General features: G+C 42.5%; 1 protein-coding gene across 1 annotated transcript in view; it reads right to left on the bottom strand.

Annotated features, from left to right (window-relative positions):
- Positions 1 to 23,421, bottom strand: part of LOC121281038 (PDZ and LIM domain protein 4-like) — a 116,744-nt gene that overhangs the window by 8,798 nt on the left and 84,525 nt on the right. The window contains exons 4-6 of the mRNA XM_041193626.1: positions 11,378 to 11,565; positions 4,636 to 4,793; positions 1,923 to 2,043 (exon numbers count right to left, since the gene is read on the bottom strand). Of these exons, the coding sequence (XP_041049560.1) occupies positions 1,923 to 2,043; positions 4,636 to 4,793; positions 11,378 to 11,565 (467 nt within the window). The remainder of the gene's footprint in view (positions 1 to 1,922; positions 2,044 to 4,635; positions 4,794 to 11,377; positions 11,566 to 23,421) is intronic.

Genomic DNA, 23,421 nt, shown 5'->3' with positions numbered 1-23,421 from the left:
GAGATGGACCACGTGAAAATGATGGAGGGGTGGAGATTGGAAGCAAAATTAATAAATTTTTCCAAGTCCTGACGAGAGCATGAAGCAGCACCGAAATAATCATCGATGTACCGGAGAAAGAGTTGTGGAAGGGGGCCGGAGTAGGACCCCTACTCCGGCCCCCTTCCACAACTCTTTCTCCGGTACATCGATGATTATTTCGGTGCTGCTTCATGCTCTCGTCAGGACTTGAAAAATTTATTAATTTTGCTTCCAATCTCCACCCCTCCATCATTTTCACGTGGTCCATCTCTGACACTTCCCTTCCCTTCCTTGACCTCTCTGTCTCAATCTCTGGTGATAGACTGTCCACCAATATCCATTACAAACCACCGACACCCACAGCTATCTCGACTACAGCTCCTCACACCCCACTTCCTGTAAGGACTCCATCCCATTCTCTCAGTTCCTTCGCCTCCGTCGCATCTGTTCCGATGATGCTACATTCAAAAACAGTTCCTCTGACATGTCCTCCTTCTTCCTTAACCGAGGTTTTCCACCACGGTCGTTGACAGGGCCCTCTCCTCTACATTGGAGAGACCAAACGTAAACTGGGCGACCGCTTTGCAGAACACCTGCGGTCTGTCCGCAAGAATGACCCAAACCTCCCTGTCGCTTGCCATTTTAACACTCCACCCTGCTCTCTTGCCCACATGTCTGTCCTTGGCTTGCTGCATTGTTCCAGTGAAGCCCAACGCAAACTGGAGGAACAACACCTCATCTTCCGACTAGGGACTTTACAGCCTTCCGGACTGAATATTGAATTCAACAACTTTAGGTCGTGAGTCCCCTCCCCCATCCCCACCCCCTTTCTGTTTCCCCCTTCTCTTTTTTTTCCCAATAAATTATAAAGATTTTCCTTTTCCCACCTATTTCCATTATATAAAATAAAAAAAAAAACCCACTAGAGCTATACCTTGAGTGCCCTACCATCCATTCTTAATTAGCACATTCGTTTAGATAATATCACCAACTTTATCTTTAACACCTATGTGTTCTATTGTACTATTGTTGTTGACATCTTTTGATATTCTGCTTCTATCACTGCTTGTTTGTCGCTACAACCACACCAACCCCCTCCACCTCTCTGTCTCTCTATCTCTCCGCCCCCCACACACACACCTTAAACCAGCTTATATTTCAGCTCTTTCCTGGACTCGAACTCAAGTTCTGTCGAAGGGTCATGAGGACTCGAAACGTCAACTCTTTTCTTCTCCGCCGATGCTGCCAGACCTGCTGAGTTTTTCCAGGTAATTCTGTTTTTGTTTTGGATTTCCAGCATCCGCAGTTTTTTTGTTTTTACCATCCCATGACATATTACCAGCCCTCCTGCCTCCCAGCCCATCTCCAAACAGCTGGAAAAAGTCAGTCTCTGAAAATATCTATGAATAAATGCTGTTTATGTAAAAAAAAAAAGTTCATATTTTATATACTAATATTGTGCTTTCGCCAATATTTTGGGATTGAAGTAATGAGAAAATAAATCACAAAAACCGCATCACAATACTGTTGAATGAAAATGACAGCTTACCTCCACCAGTACCCTTGTTAAATTAATGCTTTCATCAGTGTTCTTCCTTCCTGAAGGTGTTACAACTGAATCCCAGCACTCAAGTACCCATTCATTTATGAGCCTGAACACGTGTATTTGCAGGCTACTCAATAGTTAGAAACATTGCAGTCAAACCTAACCCTGTACTTGCCTGTCATCTCCAAATTGGTGTTTTCCAGCTGGGATTACTAGATGCAATTACGAACAGGAATTGTGAACTGAGTCCCCCCCACCACCTCTTCACTAGTCAGGGTGAGCACCCCTACCACTGAGTTTAGCCAACCTGGCACACACCAAAAGTCAATGTCCTATTGGAATCCTTCATACTTACACTATGCCAGTCTCACACCTAGTACATTGGGGTAACTTCTGTAGCGTGGGTGCAGAATTGCCGAATTTTGGTACAGGAGATTTTACACTTTTGGTGATCGCTGGCCTTTCGCTTTTGTCACCTACAAAAAATTTCACAAGATGCATATATTTAGGATTGTACAATTGAGGTTTGGAATGTGTATGTACAGATATAAATTTGCATGTATTAAGAAAAAATGTAACCCAATAATTGACCAGTTTCCAATTATGCTCTGCACATTTAAACTGCAAGTATATTTATTTGGCTAAAAGGTGACTCCACAATGAAAGGCATGCAGTATACAAAATGCTACTCACTGTTCACAATTACTTTTTATTATAGACAGTCAATGCAATGAACAAAAATGTAGAATTCTACTGCAAGGCTGTGAAATCATTAAGTGGCACCAGTAACATTCCAAAGGTCCATACTTTTACATGTCAAATTATGTTTTGAAATATTCAAGACCATGGCCTGAAATATTGGCTGGGATTTGTTGGGCTGACAAGGGTCTAACCCACCAGTGGAGAAGTGATGGAGAACCCCTGTCAGTTCCATGGGGAAGGCTCAATAGAATAAAGTGCATTCAGGCACTTAAGTGGCCACCAGCGGGGCTCCCCCAATCTTGGAGGTTCCCGGCAGAAATTCAGGTTGCTGAGAACTGCCAACCATCGCCATTGCCACCAGCACCAGTGAGAGTGGTGGCGGCTGGCATAAGTTAATCCATCAGGATCATTGTGGTACTCCAGTCCAGAGATGAGTGAGGGCAGAATTGTGCGGAGTTGTGCGGTTGGTGGTCATTGGCAAAGGCAGCAGGTAGCTTTCAGACGCCATTCCCTTGCCTGATGCGGAGTCCCTCAAATTGAGCTCCTGACTACGAGATACCATCACCACCCCCCCCCCCTCCCCCAAGGAGGCTGCTGGCAAACCAAATATGGATTTTCTGGGTGGCCTTCCAAGGAAGCAGAAATGCCACGCAGTCCCTATTTAATTGCTGAGCAAACACTAAATGGCAGTGAACTCAGGGATAATGGGTGTCAATTGGCTCAAAATCGAGCCTAATTCGCATCCTGCCTGATCATCTACTGATCTCTGGCAAGAACTTTACCGCTCTTGCTGTGCTGTTGTTTATTCAGGATTCTCCCAGTGAAGCTGTAGTGAGGTCATCAAACTGTCCAAGTGGCCAATCACATTAAAGAATTCTCACAGACAGCCAACCAAAATGGAAATCACCAAAATTAAATCACTTTTTAAAAATTTTGTATACAGCGAAATAAAGATTGGGACACATTGGGATAAAGGTAGAAGTTGAAATAACATGAAAATAGTTCAAAATATTTTGTGATTAACCATTAAGAATACATTTAACAATACTGCACAAGTAAAACTATTTTTTCAGGGACAGGGTTCTTCAGTAATAGTTATTACTTGGATCACCATTAAAAACTCAGCTGCGCCTGATTGAACACACTAAGGTTTTACAGGTTTTCTAACAGCAATGTGAGTGTGGAAAAGGGGAAATTATCACATCAGCTGATTTTCACCGATTGCTAGCTCAGCAAGTGGATAGCGCGGTGGGCACAACAAAACCAGTGGTAGAGCAGTGAACAGACTGCAGCTGTAGGAGGACTGCATTAGCTTGTGCTAAATCCTGAAGGTGTGTCTAGCTTCAGAAGGGTAATGACAGTGAAAGTGGATAGTTCATCATCAAAACACCCCACAAAATCCAGGCCATTGAGTTTTATTTGCCCCTGATTTTATGGCTGAGGAAAGAGCAGAAGTAATCACCTGGTCAGCATATCAGTTAACAATTTTTAAAAATATTCTGTGCAAAGAACAAAGTGCACTCTTTAATAGCAGGGCCTCTCTTTAATTAATAAAAGGACCACAGAAGAGCTGAAGAGTCAGGTTCTTTCAACAAACAATATAGAGTTTGCAATGGCATGAATTCCATCAGATTTATTTAAGAGTGCAATTTTTTTTTATTATTGGTCTTTCAAACCATACTCAAATGAGTCTGAAAGTGGGGAAGTAGACCTTCATTAATGCTGCTCTGAAAATCTGCCATGACCAGGTTTGCGAGGGATAAACTTGTAGGCTTGCGAGGGATAAACTTGCCCTTCAATTTTCTTCATCTATCATGATAATATGCAGTTTTTGTCTGTCTGTACTTTTTGATTGGTGGGTGATTTGGTGGATGGAGCCTCATGCAGGTGGAAGCATGTGGGATGGGTGGAGGACTGGAGCATGTGAGGCACTTACAGCTGCCAATGGGCTGGTGGTGGTGGTGGTGTAAAAAAAGAACAAGGTAAAGGGGGCCCAGAAAAGTTATCTTGGTTGGAGGGATTGGGAGGCAGGAGGAAATGCGTTGGTGGTGTGGAATAGGAATGGGGATGGGATGGGGTTGCTATGACAGAGATGGCATGGAAAAGTTGGAATGATATAGAATTGGGATTTAAAAGAAGTATTGTTGTAATAAAGATCTAATTTCACCACAAGTGCTTTGAGAGTCTCAGTTAGTTTTTAATAATTGTAAGTAGAAATTATCCACTAGCTAATGTTACCAGTCTATTAAATGAAACTTCTTCACCAATATACCAAATGTTGATACATTTAAAGGATTAATTAAAAAGTAATTAAATCATATGCAAGACACTAATGGCCCATCCTTCATCTATTCACTAGGTATTACCTGTCTGCTCTGCTTCCAGCATGCCCTGTAGTATTTTGAAAGACCCAGACTGCTTAGGTTCTGAAACTGGTTCCTCGCCATCCTGAAGCATCTTATAAACATCTGATTCAGTGTCGACCTCATTCCACAGCTTCGGTGATAACTTTGGTGGATCAGTGCTATAAAAAAACAAAAGCTTCGCGAATTAAGCATAGGCAGATGAATGAACAGATAATTAAGATTTTTACCACTAATTTTATCCAAACGGGGCAAGTTATTTATCATCCTGTAATTCTGAAAACGTTATACACAAAAGTGCAGTTTGACATTCCTATATTGGAGCTTGCAGATTTTTCTGTAAATCTCTTCATCGGGTTCTATTGTACTGCTGTATTTGTTGTGCAATACATCTATTGTGATTCATTAGGAAAGAGCTCAACCATACAGTTCCCTCACCCAAATTTGAAAGAGGGGAGAACCAACAGCTAGTAAGCAGAGAAAAATAAGTAGAACAAAATTAAAACACTGCAGATGCTGGAGAGATCTGCACTAAAAATCCTCAACCTGTGGAGAGTGCAACTAGTGTTAATGTTTCAGGTCAATGACCTTTCATTAGAAATGTAAGTCAGAGATTTAGCTGCTTATAAACAAACGTCAGGGATAAGTGTTGCGGGGGGCGGGGGTGGGAATTAAGAGGAAGGTCTGAGAGAGGGTGGAGGGCAGGAGGAATTAAATAACAAAAGGAATAGCAGTGCAAGGCAAAAGGGGTTAGTAAAGGCAAAATACTGCAGATACTGGAAACTGAAACAAAAACAAGTGATAGAGAGAAAGACAGGGTTAACGTTTCTAGTCCATATGACTCTTCTTCAGAACTAAAGAGAAGTAAAACAATGGTGAAATATACACTGTTTAAAGGGGGGTGGGATAGGTGGATAGAAGGCTAGTGATAGGTGGAGGCAAAGGAGAGATTGCATAAGATGTCATAAACAAAAGGTTGAAGCGGTGTTGATGGTGGTGGTACTGGCTAAAGGAGGTGCTAATGGTGACATTAAAAAGTAGAAAGCAGAATGAGCAAGTGACAGATGGCCCTAGTGGGAGTTGGGTGTGGGGAGGGGACGGTGGTGGGAGAAAAGATATAAAGGCCAGAAGGTGGGGATAAAATAATGAATAAATATGGAAATAAATATTAATAATAATGTGGGAAATAAATAAATATATATATATATATATAAAAATTGAAAAAAGGGGATCAAAAAAGGGGTGAGGATGGAGCACAGAGCCCATGGTCTGAAGTTTTTGAACTCAAATGTTGAGTTTGGAAGGCTGTAAAGTGCCTAATCAGAAGATGAGGTGCTGTTTTTCCAATTTGTGTTGAGCTTCACTGGAACATTGCAGCAGGCCAAGGATGGATATGTGGGCATGAGAGCAGGGTGGTGTGTTGAAGTGGCAAGTGAAAGGAAGGTCTGGATCATGCTTGTGGACAGAACGAAGGTGTTCCGCAAAGCGGTCACCCAGTCTGAAGTGCTGCTTCACTTGAAAGGAGTGTTTTGGCCCCCTTGGACGGTGAGGAGGGGGGGAAGTAAAGGGGCAGGTGTTGCACCTGCTGCGATTGCATGGGAAGGTGCCGTGGGAGGGGGTTGAGGTTTGGGGGTAATGGAGGAGCGGACCAGGGTGCCCCGGAGGGAAGTCCCTACGGAATGCCGATGGGGAGGGTGATATGTTTGGTGGTGGCATCATGCGGGAGTTGGCGGAACATGATCCTTTGAATGCGGAGGCTGGTGGGGTGAAAAGTGAGGACAAGGGGGACCCTATCATGGTTCTGGGAGGGAGAGGAAGGTGTGAGGGCAGAGGCATGGGAGATGGGTCAGACATGGTTGAGGGCCCTGTCACCCACTATGGGTGGGAAAGCTCTGTTAAGGAAGACATGTCAGAAGTACTTGTTTTGGAAAGTGGTATCATCAGAACAAACGTAACGGAGGCGAAGGAATTGAGAGAATGGATGGAGTCCTTACAGGAACAGGGTATGAAGAGTTGTAATTGAGGTAGCTGTGGGAGTGAGGGGGCTCTAATGAATATTAATGGACAGTCTGTTACCAGAAATTGAGACAGAGAGGTCAAGGAAGGGAAGGGAAGTGTCAGTGATGGACCATGTGAAAGTGATGGGGGGTGGAAAATGGAAGCAAAATTAATACGTTTTTCCAGGTCCAGACAAGAGCATGAAGGGATTGGTAAATGGACCATTATGAAATAAAAGATGAGCCCGGGGAAGTGTAAATAGTTAGAGCAGAAATCATTACCAGCAAACATTTTACAAGAAAATGGAATGGTGAATATGATCTAAAGTTGTTGAATGCAAGGCTATAATGTGCCTAATCAAAAGACAAGGTGTTGTTCCTTGAATTTGCATTGAGCTTAATTAAAATAATGTAGAAGACCAAGGACACAGAGGTCAGAATGAGAGTGGGATGGAGAATTAGAAACAGAAAGCAACTGGAAAATAAGGCTCACCCTCGCAGACTGAATAGACTTACTCAGCAAGTGCTCACTCATTCAGTGGTTGGTCTCCCCAGTGCTGAAATGTGATCAACATATATAGTACACCAAGTTAGAAACACAGGAAGAGGAATAGGCTATTTAGCCCTTTGAGCCGAGAACAGGAAATAAAAATCGGTCATTTGGAAGGAGTATTTGGGGCCCTTTTTGGTGGGAAGGGCAGGATGGAGGAATTACACAAAATAACATATAGCCTGAATCAAAGATGCCATTTAGGTCTCAAGATATTATTGACTTTGTACCCATATTAGCTGCAACTCACCAATAACCTGCTCACCGATGGACAGTTTGGATTCTGCCAAGACCACAACTCCAGAGCTCATTACAGTCTTCATCCTATCATGGACAAAAGAGCTGAATTCCAGAAGTGGTATGAGTAACTGCCTTTGACAACAATGCAGCATTTGGCACTAAGGGGTCCTAGTAAAATTGAGTCAATGGGAATCAGGGGAAAACCACTCTACTGGCTGGAGTTGTACTTTGGAGAAAGGAAGATGGTTATAGTTGCTGGAGACCACTCATCTCTGCTCCAGGACATCGATTCAGGGTATCTCAGGGCAATGTCTTAGACTCAAACATCTTCAACTGCTTCATTAATGACTTTCCCTTGATTATAAAAGGTCAGAAGTGGAAATGTAACTGATGATTGCACAGTGTTCACTCGCAGCTCCTCATATAATAAAGCAAAGTGGTCTGTGCCTGCATGTAGCAACAGCTAGCAAACATTCAGGATTGCATTGCTAAGTGGCAAGTAATATTTGCAGCACAAAAGTGCCAGGCAATGACCATCTCGAACAAGAGAGAGTTTAACCATCTCTCCTTTGAGGTTCAACAGCATTATCATCCCTGGATCCCCCACCAACAACATCCTGGGGCTACCACTAACCAGAAATTTATGTCGCTGTTTCAGTTAACTATGTGGCTATAAAAACAGGCCAGAGGCTGGGTACCCTGCAGTAAGTAACTCACCTCCTGACTCCCAAAGCCTTTTCATCAACTACAAGAGACAAGTCAGGATTGTGATGGAATACTCTCCACTTGCCTGGATGAGTGCAGCTCAGCACATCCAGGACAAAGCAGCCCACTTGACTGGCACCCTATCCACCGCTTTAAACATTCGCTCCGTCCAGTAATGATGCACCATTGTCATAACACATGCCATATACAAGATGTACTGCAGCAATTTTCCAAGGCTTCTTCAACAGCACTGTCCAAACCCATGATTTCTAGTGTCTAAAAGAACAAAGGCAGCAGGCGCATGGAAACATCGCCACCTGCAAATTCCCCTCCAATTTGTAAACTATCTTATACATTGCCACTCCATTATCGCTTGATCAAAATCCTGGAACACTAATGACTGTGTACACCTACATCACATAGACTGCAGCAATTCAAAAGTGTGGCTCACTCCACCTCCTCAATTAGGAGCTGGCAACGAATGCTGACCATCTCATGAACAAATAAAAAGAAAAATAATGGTCTCAAGGGAAATTAATTTTGCGTGCAACAACTTTGGATTGTGGAAGGTATTGTGTTAATAATACAGTTTAATAGTGTTTTGAGTAAAGTTTATTGTAATAATTAGAGTTTCAATGGGAAATCAGTATAGGTAATGGATTAGCAGAACAGATATGACATATTTAAAAAGATTATTTGGAAAGCACTCTCCCATGGTGATGGGCCAGGTTCAAAAACCACAATGAGCTACAAAGTACTAACTTGTAAGTTGTACATTTTTTCAAGAATGATACATCACTCATACTACATATGTTAAGAAAATAAAATGATAGACAGAACATTTCTGTCTTCAACTATATGGTGGACAGGAAAAAAAATACAACTCAATTCTTGCACACTGCATTAATATGAAACTAAAATACAAAAGTTACCATTGAACGAATGCACCCTCATCAGGACATTTCACAAGAATACCAATATAAGGAGACAAACAACAATTTATACTGTATGAGAAGCAAGTGTTGATTGGTTGGCAAGTGAGCTCTGATTGGTAGAGGCATTGCCATGGAGAATGTGGCTATTGATGGTGACAGACAGTTAACTGTCAAGCTTTTTTGGAATTTAAACCAGGCAACTTGACCATGATTTTGGTGGCGGGGGGAAGGGGTGTGTGGGGGGGGGGGGGGGGGGGGGGGGGGGGGGGGGAGTAGAGATGGGGAAAAAGAGAGAGAGAAAAAAGAGAGAGAAAGACAGAGAGAGAGAGAGAGAGCACAAGAGAGAGAGCGTGAGAGAGAGAAAGAAAGTGAAAGCACAAAAGAAAGAGAGGGAGAAAAAGAGAACAGAAAAAAAAATGACTCAATAATTTTGATCACCTTCAAAATGAGTATTTATATAGCTCAGCTGGTTAAAGTAGTGGTAACAAAAATCCAACGGAGTCTTAAGTTTGATCTTGGGCATATGCTGAGTTAGCTGATTTCTGGGAGGGTGTTAAATTGTGCCTTGGCTGCAAGAGGTTTGGGGGAAAGAATTGGCCAAATTTGCCACTCCCATCACCAGCTAGCAATCCCTGCTGGAAGTGGATACATGTCAATATTGGGTAAGACAGGACCAGGCTTGGTTCTTATGTTCCCAGCACATGAGCAGCCTGCCAACACTCGCTGTCCAAACACACAATGGAAAAGTAATAGAGGGTTAGCAAAGATGCTAACAAATGAGTCAATTGTTCAGGATATGATAGAAAGCTGGCAGGAAAAGGATGATTTGCATCAGCAGGGCAAGTGTATTTTTTTTTTAAAACCTGCTGTACGTGTGATGTAGAACCAAGAATATAGGCTTGTATGGACTCACTTACAACTATCAGGTTGCCAAACCGTGGGATCTATTATTGAAACCACTTTCTTTGGATTTCTACTTTTGTCCATTTACAGAAGGAGCAGAATTATTTCATCCTTTGCCTGAAAAAAAAAATCAAGCATCTGTTTGCCATCAATTATCAGGACAAAAAAGGCATTGAACACATTGTGCTCTCTGCTCAGGAATCATGAGCATTACAGGGAAAAACTTTCTAATAGGACACACATCATAAATCCAAGTGAAGTTGATTATCAGAGCTGAGTGTGTCTTGTACTAAAATGCTGGTATGGCTTAGTAAATTTACCTCTTAATATGTGGAACAAGACCTTTGGCAGCTTTGTATTTTACAACTGCTTAGGGAAAAATAAAATAATGCTTCATTGTTTATTTACTCTCCTCCTGCTGGGATATAGTTCCATGTGGCACCAATCATCCTCCTAAATGGCCACTTTTCATATGAGCTTAGACAATCAGTGTCAGAAAGCTATTTTACTGCAAATGGATGTAATAGCTTGCCCAGGGTGTTCACATCCAACACACACACACTAATTGGAGTCACCAGATAGTGATCCCAAGCAAGATATATTGCCATTTTTTCCACTACCTAGCTGAAGAATTGAGAGGTCAGTTGTAATATTCTGATCACCATTCTGCTGGAGATCAGATAATTGGCATAGACAGGGGACAGAATACCAGGTCTTCCTGAGCTATATGGCAGCCAGAATTTATGTTCTATGAACATATTTTCAATTCTCATACTGACTTGGTGGAAGATCTGTCTCGCTTACTTCAAAGAAACAAATTAATAAAATATCAGGAAAAGTACAAAGCAAACTGTCTTTCTACTGTTATGAGGTTGCAGATTGCCACTGACACATAACAAATAGAAATGGTAGAACTCCTATGATGGTTTGTTTGGAATTGAGCCATATAAGCCCAGAAAGTGTCTTGAGTTCCATTCCTGTTGCTATGAGGTGGTGGTTTCAAAAATTGATAGTCAATCTCATTATACATACCATATACCCAAGTAACTTCTGATATACACTTATCAACATTTCTTTTTCCAACCCATCTTTCACTCTTCAAATTTTGAAGCCAAAAGTAATTTATAGCTTATAATAAACTTGTGAAAATTACATTAAATAATTTGTTTTAAATAATCAAAATGCTTATGTGATTAGTAATTTCTGATTGGATACCTCTAGGATGAAAAGGAGATTTTCTACAGCTGAGTGAAGTTGTTAGAGGTACTAGAGAGGAAAAGAATATGGACTTGTCATGAAGTTAAAGAGAGGAAAGCAATGAAAGAACTCAAGTCTAATGATCTTTCCTCCTTGCCATCACCTGTACAAAGAGCATGGGCAATCTTACTTTGCAGCAATCATTAAGACATACTTACTGCTGAGGAGAGGCGATGTGAAGGCCACTTAACTGTTTCTGCAAATTATGATCTATATTGTCATTGGTATAGAGTGCAGCAGGAGTGTTGTACTGTGTACTTGCTGACTGTTTGGCCTCAGTTACATTTGTACCAACCACAAATGGCACCGGCTTTCTGTTATTTGAACTCCCAATGGGTCTGCAATCCTGTAGCACAAGAAAAGAAAAGATAAATCTTGGCCTTCATAAAGCATGTAATTGCATTCCAAGGGAATATGGGTTCTCAATGTATTATTGCCTGAACAAGTCATTCAATTTTTCCTTAACATTTTTCAGCCCAAAGTACTCAGTTTTTATATGGTTATTACATATGTTGACTAGATTTTAATCCCCTGTTCCCAATGGAGATGGCCCGGGCGAAGTATTGCTTTCCTCTTAATACCTTCAAGAAGAAAAATATTTCAGCCATACAGTACTGAAAAGTATGACAGCAATAAACAACCAATCAATACTCCCAGAGGACAGATGCTGGACAAAACAAGTCACAAGTTATATCTGCAGTTGTCACTCTACTTTTAACAGAACTGATCGTGCTGCAATGACCTAGAAATTAGTTGGAAAATATTTATAAATTACATTCCATCTGTTAATAAACAGCACATTCTGAAAAAGTGAAAAAATATAAATAGTTTGATTTGAAAGGTCAAGAATGTGTTCAATGACGCAGTTAGGTCATGTATTACCAGATCTCTTAAAAACGTGGAAACTTATTGCCCAGCCTAAATATTGACAATTATGTAGAAATTTTTAAAAAATATCTCCCCCTACTTTTGTATCTAGTATATCAGCATTAAATATTTCATGTCTGACCCAAGGCAAAGAACATGGACGCCATTAGAGACAACCCCAATTTTGCTTTTGCACTTTCCAGCTCAGGTTGGCCAAGGTGCAGTGAGTGTAATGAGGTAGTTTATACCTCTGCCAAGATTACCAAATTCAGGACGAAAAGGAGTTGAAGCAAGGATTGTACTGTTTTGTATGGTTCATTATCATACCCAGTAGACCATCTAAATTTACCTAACGAATGAGAGGAATTCGGACTTCTCTGTCAACAAGATTAAAACCATCCATTCAGCTACTCTCTCTCCCCCTTACCAACCAAGCCAAGCTTCCCTACTCCTTATCTGTGCATCATCTTCCAGTCTGTCACCCGTCTACAGCTAAGCTCTCTCCAATCCTATTTCCTGCTCTCTCGACTCAATTTTGAACATTCTATCTCCCTTTTTGACACTCGTTCTAGTTGAAATTAAATAGTCCCTTCTCTTTAGATACCTTCCCCTGTCCTTTCAAACTGGCTATTATCCCTCCTTGATTAGAACTAATGCTCGACTACACTGTAAACTCAGGCCTCATCTCCAACCTCCCTTTCCTCTTCACAATTCACGGACAGGAATTGACTGCTGGAAGGGAGGAGGGCTTGCAGGTAAACCCCTCCTGGAGCTGTTGAGTCTTAAATTTAAGTATGTGGAACCAATTAGTTTTTAACCCAGTATTCTGGCTTTAAACAACCAGCACCCGGGTTTCCCGAGCTGTGTGGAAATTACCATGGACAACAAAATGAGAGCTCAGTAAAATAAATAGCCTGAAAACCCTTTTAAAGGAGTGAAAACACTTAGCTGCTTCCTTGCCTAAGCGAAAGGCTTGTGCTCACAAGACCTACTCTGTGAATGTGCTTTCACGATTTTACACCTAACTTCCAACTTGTTCCCCAATGTTGAACTGACAAATTTGAACCGTAGTACTCTGTTGCCAGTCTTCAGTACAGTATGGGAGAACCTTGTGCATCTCTACCTCTGAACTATGATGAGAAACAAGAGGAGCAGCAACACCATCAACAGCAGCTGCCTTCTCAGCAGCCATATGCCACTTCATAGAGCAGAGGGGACAGTAACAGAACACCAGCTTGAATAGAGAGGGATGAAAGTGAACTGAAACTCTCGTACCCTTTTCTTTATTGTCCGTAATCATTGTGGTTTCAGAGAAGATGATGCGTGGGTTTCTTGGCCCCCAGAGTGTGTGGCCAATTTAAATAACAGCAGCAATCTTTCATGGGTTTAAATAAAGACTAAATAAACAAGCTTAAACACTACATCTCACACACACACACACACACACACACACACACAAGAAAGATACAGTTTCAAGAGAATAGTGCACTTTTAAGAATTGTAAACAAAAGAGTATGTCATAGTACATGCATTTAACGCATCATAGGAAAACCAGTTGTTTACGGGGCTGACAAAGGTAGCATTTTCACTCTGAAATGGGTAGTTTACGTGGTTTCAATAACTGTAGGTGTATATCAGGGATTATTGTAGGATTGCCTCGAAGATATAGATGTTCAGCAGGTCGTGAAGTTGGTCACTTATAGTTTCTTCTTACCAGGAAATCAAGTTTCTTTACTGGTGGACTTGAAATAGGAATCAGGCACGGAGACCTTTTTAGGTGCAACAGTCTCCAGGATTTTGAAAAAGGCATGGATCTTACTGCCTTTGGCTACTTCCTGGCATTCTCTGCAGACAACGTTCTTGGGTAGACTGCTCGAGTTTCACTCTGGCGGGATAATAGCTTCATTATCTGGAGCCTGTTTTAGTCACATGACCAATAGTTCTATCATCAATATAATGGGTTGGAGCCAGGTGATTGATGTACAATGAGGGAATCAGTAATAACGCATCAATATATCAGCTAACTGGAAGACCCCATTTGATATTCCCTACTCTTGGCTCCAACACCTGCCAACCATAGTTTGTTATATCTCTCCCATTGAGCTGGTAAGGATAATTCGTTTGCATTTAAGAAACCCATTGGAATGAGAACTTTCCAGAGGAATTTTCAGACACAAGTTATTCCTTCATGCAGAAATTGCAAAAGTCACCTGATCCTTGGCAGCCATCTTAACAATCTCGTTGGTTGCCATCTTCAAACAAAAGACAGTTCTAGAAAATTATATACTGACTGCAGCCCATGTTTCAAGTTATAACTAGGACATACCTTCACGGAGTATCACCTCTCTGATGCCCAAACATAGGCTATACAGGCAGAGGATCAACTTGATGGAGTAACAGGTCTTAGGAGGCTCAAGTTTTCTGTGGCAGCTCTTTGCTGACATCCGCAGCCTCCTGGAATATGACTGCCTTTAAAAGAGCTGGGTGGGCATGCATTACCAGTGGCCACCAAGATCACCACAGCTGCCCTGAATTTCTTTGACCCTGGCTCCTTCCAGGGGTGTGCTGGTGATAGCTGCAGGGCTTTACAATCCGCTGACCATGAATATTTCCCACATGACCAATGCCATGCTTGCCAAGACTTTCTCGTAGATTCACTTTGATACTGATAAGGTCAGTGAGATACGTAGGGTTCTCATTTTCTACAGTGGCTAAACGTCCAGAGGCAGCCATAGACGGCACATGACAATCAAGATGCTCTTGTAGCATCCAAAAATGTCTGTCAATCAAAAGGGATTCACTCAAAATTCAGCAAGTATGTGACCACTGGAAGCTTTTCACACATGTCTGTGCAAGATAACCTGTAAACTACCATCATCCTTCATTCTGCAACAGTCACATCTCTCAGAGGTCTTCACACCTCCAAACAGTCAGCAGCTGGCTCCTTGGAGACCAGGGCTACCCTCCGATGGCCTGGCTTATGACACCCATGAGGATCCCTACCACTAATGCAAGAGAGCAACATGACGACCAAGGCAATTACTGAGCAAGGCATTGGATTGCTGAAAATGTGGTTCAGATGCCCAGAGAGATCCAGAGGTGCCCTTCAATATGGAGCAGCAAGGGTTTCCAGATTGATCTGGCATTCTGACAGAAGAATCGTGAAACCATAGAAAGTTACAGCGCAGAAAGAATATATTCGACCCGTCATGTATGTGTTAGCCACCTAGCATAACCCCACTTCCCAGCTCTTACAGCACTTGAGGTGCATATCAAAGGTACTTCTGAAATGCCTTGAGGGTTCTGCCTCTAGCACCCTTTCAGGCAGTGTTTCAGATCCCACCACTATGGTGAAAAAAAATTCCCTTTGGATCCCCTTTAAACCTCATACCCTAAATTTATGCCCCCTTGTTATGAACCCCTCAACCAAAGGGAATAGGGCCTTCATATCCACACTATCTAGACCACTCAATTTTATACAATTCAATCAGGTTTCCCTATCAGCCATCTCTGTTCCAAAGAAAACAACCCAAGCCTGTACAATCTGTCCTCATAACTAAAATCTCCAGTTTCCTTTCCACAACAATGAACATCCCAAATCAAAATATCAAATTCGGTTCTATCTGACTGTGATGCACTCTCTTTCCTTATCTACCCCAACCTCTGTGCAACTTTGGACATGGTTGGTCATATTTTTTCCTTCAATGCAGGAACATAGGGCCATTCAGCCCATCAAGCCTGCTCCACCATTCAATACAATCATGGTTGATCATCCACTTCAATATCTTTTTCCCACACCATCCCCATATTCCTTTATGTTATTTGTATTTAGAAATGTCAACCTCTGCTTTAAATATACTCAATGATTGAGCATCCAAAGCCCTCTGAGGTAGAGAATTCCAAAGATTCACAACCCTCTGAGTAAAAAATTTCTCATCTCGGTCATAAGTGGCTTCCCCTAATTTTGAAATTGTGTCCCCTGGTTCTCGACTCCCCAACAAGGGGAAGCATCTTAGCTGCATTGACCCTGTCTATCCCTTTAAGTATTTTGTAGGTTTCAATGAGATTACCTCTCATTCTTCAAAATTCTAGAGAATACAGGCCCAGTTTCCCCTCCCACTTCTTGGGACAGCCCTGCCATCCCAGGAACAAGTCTGGTGAACCTTTGTTGCAATTCCTCTATGGCAATAATATTCTTCCTTAAGGAAAGGGGAATAAAACTGCACACAGTACTTCACGTTCAGTCTAACATAGGTTCTATACAATTGAAGCAAGGCTTCACTACTCCCGTACTCAGATCCTCCTGTGATAAATGGCAAGCAGTACCCAATTGCTTGATGCATCTGCATGTTAGCTTTCATTGACTTATTGAAGAAGACATCCAGGTCCCTCTGTATATCTACACTTTTGCATCCCTCACCATTTAAAAATACTGTGCACACCTGTTCCTCCTACCAAAGAGGAGAACTTCACATTTTTCTACATTATATTCCATCTTCCATGTTCTTGCCCACTCACTAAGTCTATCCAAATCCCCCTGAAGCTGTTTTGCATCTTCCTCACATCAAAGATTCCCACCTAGCTTTGTGTCTTTCACGAACTTAAAAATGTTACATTTGGTCCCCATATCCATCATTGATATATATTGTGAAAAGCTGGGGCCCAAGTACTGATCCTTGCGGTACCACAATAGTTACATTCTGCCAATGCAAGAATGACCCATTTATTCCTCCTCTGTTTTCTGCCTATTAACCAATCCTTAATCCATGCCAGTATAATACCTCCTATCCCATGTGCTTTAATTTTGCTAAACAACCTCCTGTGGGGGACTTTAGCAAAAGCCTTCTGAAAATCCAAGTATACGACGTCCACCAACTTGACTTTTTCAATTCTGTAGTGACATCCTCAAAAAACTCCAAAACAATCACCAAACATGATTTCCAATTCATAAATACATGTTAGCTATGCCCAGTCAAATCATTATTATCCAAGTGTCCATTTATCACATCCTTTAGAATAGATTCCAGCATTTTCCCTAGTACTGATGCAAGGCTAACAGATCTGTAAGTTCCCAGTTTTCTCTCTCCCTCCCTTATAAATAGAAAGCTGACACTTGCTACCTTCCAATCTGCAGGAACCATTCCAGAATGAATGGAATTTTCACAGAATCACAAATCACACAGTGCAGAAGGGGCCCTTTGGCCCATCAAGTCTGCACCGACACGTGAGAAACACCTGACCTACCTTACACACCACTAAAGTTTAAGTTGAATTAGGTGATCTCAGCTAGACTGCAATTAAAGAAATACAATAGACTTCAGTGTTGGTCATCTAGGAAGAATGGCAAAAAAAAGGAGTGGTGGTGGGGGTAGCAGGCAAGGTTTCTTCACCAGATCAATATCTAATATTATGCTTTGGAAAGTGCAAATATTGATGTTGGGCAAGAATGTGATTTGCCTCAGTTGTGCTTGTGCTCATTTACCCCTCTGATGAATAACATGCCAATGCTTAGTGTCATGTTGGCCAATATATGAACAGTCATTATATATAATGGGGGGCTGCAGGCACAAGTGGAATTCAACCCAGCATGAGTCACTGCCTTCAGAAAAGGAGGAAAGATAAAAAGTATGGGAAAAGGGATCAAGAAACAGGATGGGGTTTGTATTTAGTTTGAGAGAAATCCAATTAGCATCTGTCAATAAAGAATAATTAGTAATCATACTCCTTATGCAGAAGCATACACCCACTTCATACATTTTTTCCTTCCTTGCTCATGCGCAGAATCCACCATCATACAGACCACAAATGTTACCATGTGGTCATAAAGCCGAGGCTTGTTCTGGAAGTTTAAACACATTTGTTTAAATTCCTCCACCCACTTCCAATTTTATGCTTTAAACACATAACAGATGAGATCACAATTTAAAAAAAAAAAGTCAGTAACATTACTCAGTGATTCCTCCCAATGTCAAGAAACAGCTGCTTGTTCTTTCCAAATGCAGCTGATGCTTGTTATTACTGAGATGCCGACTGAACCATTTTGTTAGGGAGAGTCAGGCTGTTTATTAATCTCAGAAAAACGCACTGTTTTAGGACGAACCAGTTTCACATTTGGAAGCAGGGGAGCACAGAAAGAAAACAAGTAGCATCTACATTATTCAGGTCTGCCAGCTGGATACTTTATTGTAAATTTGAAAAGGTTTGTCAAAGCTCTAGTAAATGATGCTGTCCCACCTCTCCTCATCTTATTTTCTATAATGAAACCCTCTGCCAGTAATATTTTCATGATGCTCTTAGGAATTACATAAGATCTCTTGGACAATTTTTGAAAAAAAAATGCAGCATCTGGGTTTTCCTTACACAAGGGAATTAGGACAAAGTCCTAGTGCATGCTTTCACAAACCATGATCCAGTACCGTACAAGATGATTGAAATTATTTTGCATTAGATTTGAAACGTGCATACATGATAAAATGTTTAACAGCTTCTGTTTAAATTTTCAAGAAATATGCTTAGCCAGTTAAGCTCTGGATTAGTTTCCTACATGCATGCAGGGCATGGCTATTATAAACATGACGACCGACCCATTTTACAGTATACAAACACTTGAATGGTGAGTTGATGGACAGCAGTCTCCAGAATCAGCTCAAGTGCTCTTGTTGTTTGTTTCAAAACAAAGAACTGAAATCACTAAAATAAAATTTATAAATGAACTCCCCATTTTAACAAACAGGATTGGCAGGAACTCATTTGACCAGGTTATAAAATCTAATGACAGATTTGAGTTAAAGACAAACAATGTTTGTGACCCGTCAGTGCCTTCTCGGAGATCACAAGCAGGAAAGAAACGTGGATTTCATAGAAAACAAGTTTTTAAAAATCTTAAATATATGCACATGCCTTTTACAGGAGGGCCTTTTTACTATGGGACCCCAGTGTTCAAAATTGTACTTAAACGTTTGCTGCAATCTACTTCAAGGAGTGTTACTATATAATAGAGCATCAATGTCCCCTGACATGGAGTGGCAAGATACTGATCAGCTCCTGCAATAAGGTCAAAGTACTTAGGCCTGATTTTCACTCTCAAGGACACAAGAAATAGGAGCAGGATATAGCCCGTCAAGCCTGCACCACCATTCAATACAATCATGGTTGATCTTGGGCTACAACTCCACGTACCTGCCTGTTCCCCATATCTGGGGCAATCCCTAACTTCGCAAACCCCTCCCAGAAGAAAATGCCCCAGAAGTTTGGGTTTTTGGTCCCGGGGGAGTGGTTCAAAATGGGAATCGTAGTGGGTGACCCGCGTAAGAGCTCAGAGGCCGATGGGTACGGAGGCAGGCTGGGCGAAAGGTCAGCCTTGTTGCTCCAGCACTTTGTCGATGATACCAAAAAGTGAATAATACAAAAAAAGCCCTCATACACCACCCACTCCGTCCCCAACCAAGCACATTCCCTGTGCCCCATCCATGCCAACTTATGCCCCCTACTCATACCCTGCACCCCCCCCCCAACCCCCCTCTCAATGGCCCTTCATAGTCGCCATGCTAACTTATGCCACCACCCTCCTCACCCTTCATGGGCCTTTCTAGCCCCATATGCTCTTCTATCAAGCCCCCATAGCCTCTCTTTATTCCTACAGGGGTGTTGATTAAATAGCTTACTTCCCCAATTCTCTTTGTTACCCTGCAAGGGCCACTGAACCGAGCTTTCAGGGGTTCACTCTTTATTGGTAGAAGCACTAGCACAGTCTCTGGGGTGAAGGTTTCAGGCCTTGGCATGTTTGTTTGCCTGCTTTTTCATTGCCTTTTGAGGGGTTTTTAAGGTGCTACAGAGCCAAGCACAGAATGAGTCACTCGCAGAACAGGGATACATAGACTATCATGGAAACCTTTTTCTTCTGTTCTAAGAATTTCTCCTTGATTAGTTTCAGGGGACCATCACTTGGTGTCTGTAAACCAATTCAGAAGAGTAAACCTGCTGGACTCATTGGGCAAGTCCCAAATGGCAAACAGAAGAAAACCCATTCCTTTATAAGACCATAAGACCAAAAGACTTAGGAGCAGAAATTAGGCCATTCGGCCCATTGAGTCTGCTCCGCCATTCAATCATGGCTGATAAGTTTCTCAACCCCATTCTCCCACCTTCTCCCCGTAACCTTTGATCCCCTTACCAATCAAGAACCTATCTATCTCGGTCTTAAATACACTCAATGACCAGGCCTCCACAGCCTTCTGTGGCAATGAATTCCATAGATTCACCACTCTCTGGCTTAAGAAGTTTCTCCTCATCTCTGTTCTAAAAGGTCTTCCCTTTACTCTGAGGCTGTGCCCTCGGGTCCTAGTCTCTCCTACTAATGGAAACATCTTCCCCACGTCCACTCTATCCAGGCCTTTCAGTATTCTGTAAGTTTCAATCAGATCCCCCCTCATCATTCTAAACTCCTCGAATATAGACCCAGAATCCTCAAACGTTTCTCATATGTTAAGCCTTTCATTCCTGGGATTGTTCTCGTGAACCTCCTCTGGAACCTCTCCAGGGCCAGAACATCCTTCCTGAGATACGGGACCCAAAATTGCACACAATGTTCTAAATGTGGTCTGACCAGAGCCTTATAAAGCCTCAGCAGCACATCCCTGCTTTTATATTCCGGTCCTCTCGAAATAAATGCCAACGTTGCATTTGCCTTCCTAACTACCGACTCAACCTGCAAGTTAACCTTAAGAGAATCCTGGACCAGTACTCCCAAGTCCCTTTGTACTCCAGATTTCTGAATTCTCTCCCCATTTAGAAAATAGTCTATGCCTCTATTCTTCCTACCAAAGTGCAGGACCTCACACTTCCCCACGTTGTATTCCATCTGCCACTTCTTTGCCCATTCTCCTAACCTGTCCAAATCCTTCTGCAGCCTCCCTGTCTCCTCAATACTACCTGTCCCTCCACCTATCTTTGTATCATCTGCAAACTTAGCCAGGATGCCCTCAGTTCCTTCATCTAGATCATTAATGGATAACATGAAAAGTTGTGGTCCCAACACTGACCCCTGCGCAACTCCACTAGTCACCAGCCGCCATCCTGAGAAGGGCCCCCTTATCCCCATTCTCTGTCTCCTGCCAGACAGCCAATCTTCTATCCATGCTAGCACCTTGCATCTAACACCATGGGCTCTTATCTTACTGAGCAGCCTCCTGTGCGGCACCTTGTCAAAGGCCTTCTGGAAGTCCAAGTAGATAATATCCATTGGCTCTCCTTTGTCTAACCTACTTGTTATCTCCTCAAAGAATTCTGAGAGATTTGTCATGCATGACCTCCCCTTGATGAAGCCATGCTGACTTTGCCCTATTTTATCATGCACTTCCTAGTATTCTGAAATTTTATCTTTAATAATGGACTCTAAAATCTAATCAACGACCGAGGTCAGGCTAATCAGCCTGTAATTTCCTGTCTTTTGCCTCACTCCCTTCTTAAACAGGGGGGTTACATTAGTGATTTTCCAGTCCTCTGGGACCCTCCCTGACTCGAGTGATTCCTGAAAGATCACCACTAACGGCTCTACTTATCCCAGTCATGGGGGCTACCTGTAAGACCATAAGACATAGGAGCAGAAATTAGGCCATTCGGCCCATCGAGTCTGCCTCGCCATTCAATCATGGCTGACAAGTTTCTCAACCCCATTCTATAAGACATAGGAGGTAAGAGGTAAGCCCTGATCATTGTTATTAGGGTCTAGTGCTACCGCTCTAAAGCCCTTACGACCATGGGTGGCATGCTGAGGACTTTGACAAGCTGGGTTACCCATGACTTTATGGAATATTTTGACATGAAATTTGAACCCTGATCTGACTGGATCTTGGGAGGTAGCACATACCAGGTAAAGAATTGTGTTAATCCCTCCACCACTGCCTTGGCAGAGAGAGTTCTTGAGCGAATGGCCCCTGGAAATCAGGTAGTCACATTCATAATAGTAAGAATATACTGGTAGCTCTCTGTTTTTGGCAGGGGTCCTACACAATCCACTAGCACCTTATTGCTGAAGGGCTCCCCAAAGGCAGGTATCATAGGTGCAGGTTTAATTGCAGGCTGCAGTTTCCCTAGTACCTGACGGATTTTGCAGAACCTCGCCACATCTTTGTAGCGGCGAGGCCAGTAAAGACACTGGCTTATGCAGTCTTCGGTTTTTCATATACCAACATGCCCAGCCATCAGGATTTCATGGGCTATCCTCAGTATCCCCCATGGTACCTCGATGGCACCACTACCTGATGGATCACTGTCAACCCCTCATCTGCAGGCCTGAGAGGAGGTGCCAATTCCTCATCAGCACTTTAAAAAAAAAAATAGCACTTTGCAACCTGCTCCACTTCATCTTCGGTTTGGGCAGTCTGTGCTAACTTTTTTAGCACTGGGTCAGCTTGCTAGGCCACAACCAAGAAAGTCCTGCTCATTACATCCTTGGTGCTCTAAACTCCCAAACGGTTTCAGATAACCAGACAGCAGGATCATCTGTCTGTGGTGCTGGTTTGACCTCTTCTGACAGGGTTTGTTTGACCATAGGCCAGGTGACCATGCAGTCAGGAAAAGTGCCTGGGACTTTCTCCTGCAGCTGCTCTGTCTCCCTCATCTCGCTCAACTTCTCTAAAACCATTGAGAACGCTACCACCTTTGATTCCACCAATTCAGTGCCGTGGAGCAGGTCGACCCTGTCCACAGGTAAGTTGGAGACAACTCCCACACAAGGTTATGTGTAAACTGCTCACATAAGACAAAGGTCTTATGGCAATAGAAACACACAGGCTTCTGGGCCTCATTCTTCTTCTCAGCACCATCCTTTCTGGCCTGAGGAGGGAACAGTGTTCCCAGCCGTCCTTTCTTTCCCATGGGTGCTCGGCTTCCTATCACTCTCCCACATTCTATACTTTTCAGGTTGTTGGGGGGATGATTAGGGAAGGGTTTCCTTTGGGATGAGGGCTGATGGATAAGTTCAATCATCAGTAGTAGGACTAGTGCTAAAATAAGGTCACACTCCAGGTGCACCCTGTATAAAAGTATAGGCATGTCCTCTCCCTTGATATCCTTTCCCAGCACTTTGGTTTGTACTGCACTCTCTGCAGGAAAGGTCATACTTCTTCCCAGCAGTAGATATTGGCTTGCCCCAGTATCCTTCAGTATGACTGCAGGTTTACTCGCCTCACTCTGGGGAAATGAGGTCACCTTTCCTTCTAACACAAAATCCTTGTAACTCTCAGGAACCTTAGTACACTCGCCCACACTCACAGGGGCTCATATGCAGGAACTTGCTGCTGTGGTCAGAGCCATAGCCTGGTATGCTAAGCTC

This window comes from Carcharodon carcharias, chromosome 8 (assembly GCF_017639515.1).
Source record: "Carcharodon carcharias isolate sCarCar2 chromosome 8, sCarCar2.pri, whole genome shotgun sequence".
Classification (NCBI taxonomy): Eukaryota; Metazoa; Chordata; class Chondrichthyes; order Lamniformes; family Lamnidae; genus Carcharodon; species Carcharodon carcharias.
This window is presented reverse-complemented; position numbering and strand designations above follow the sequence as displayed.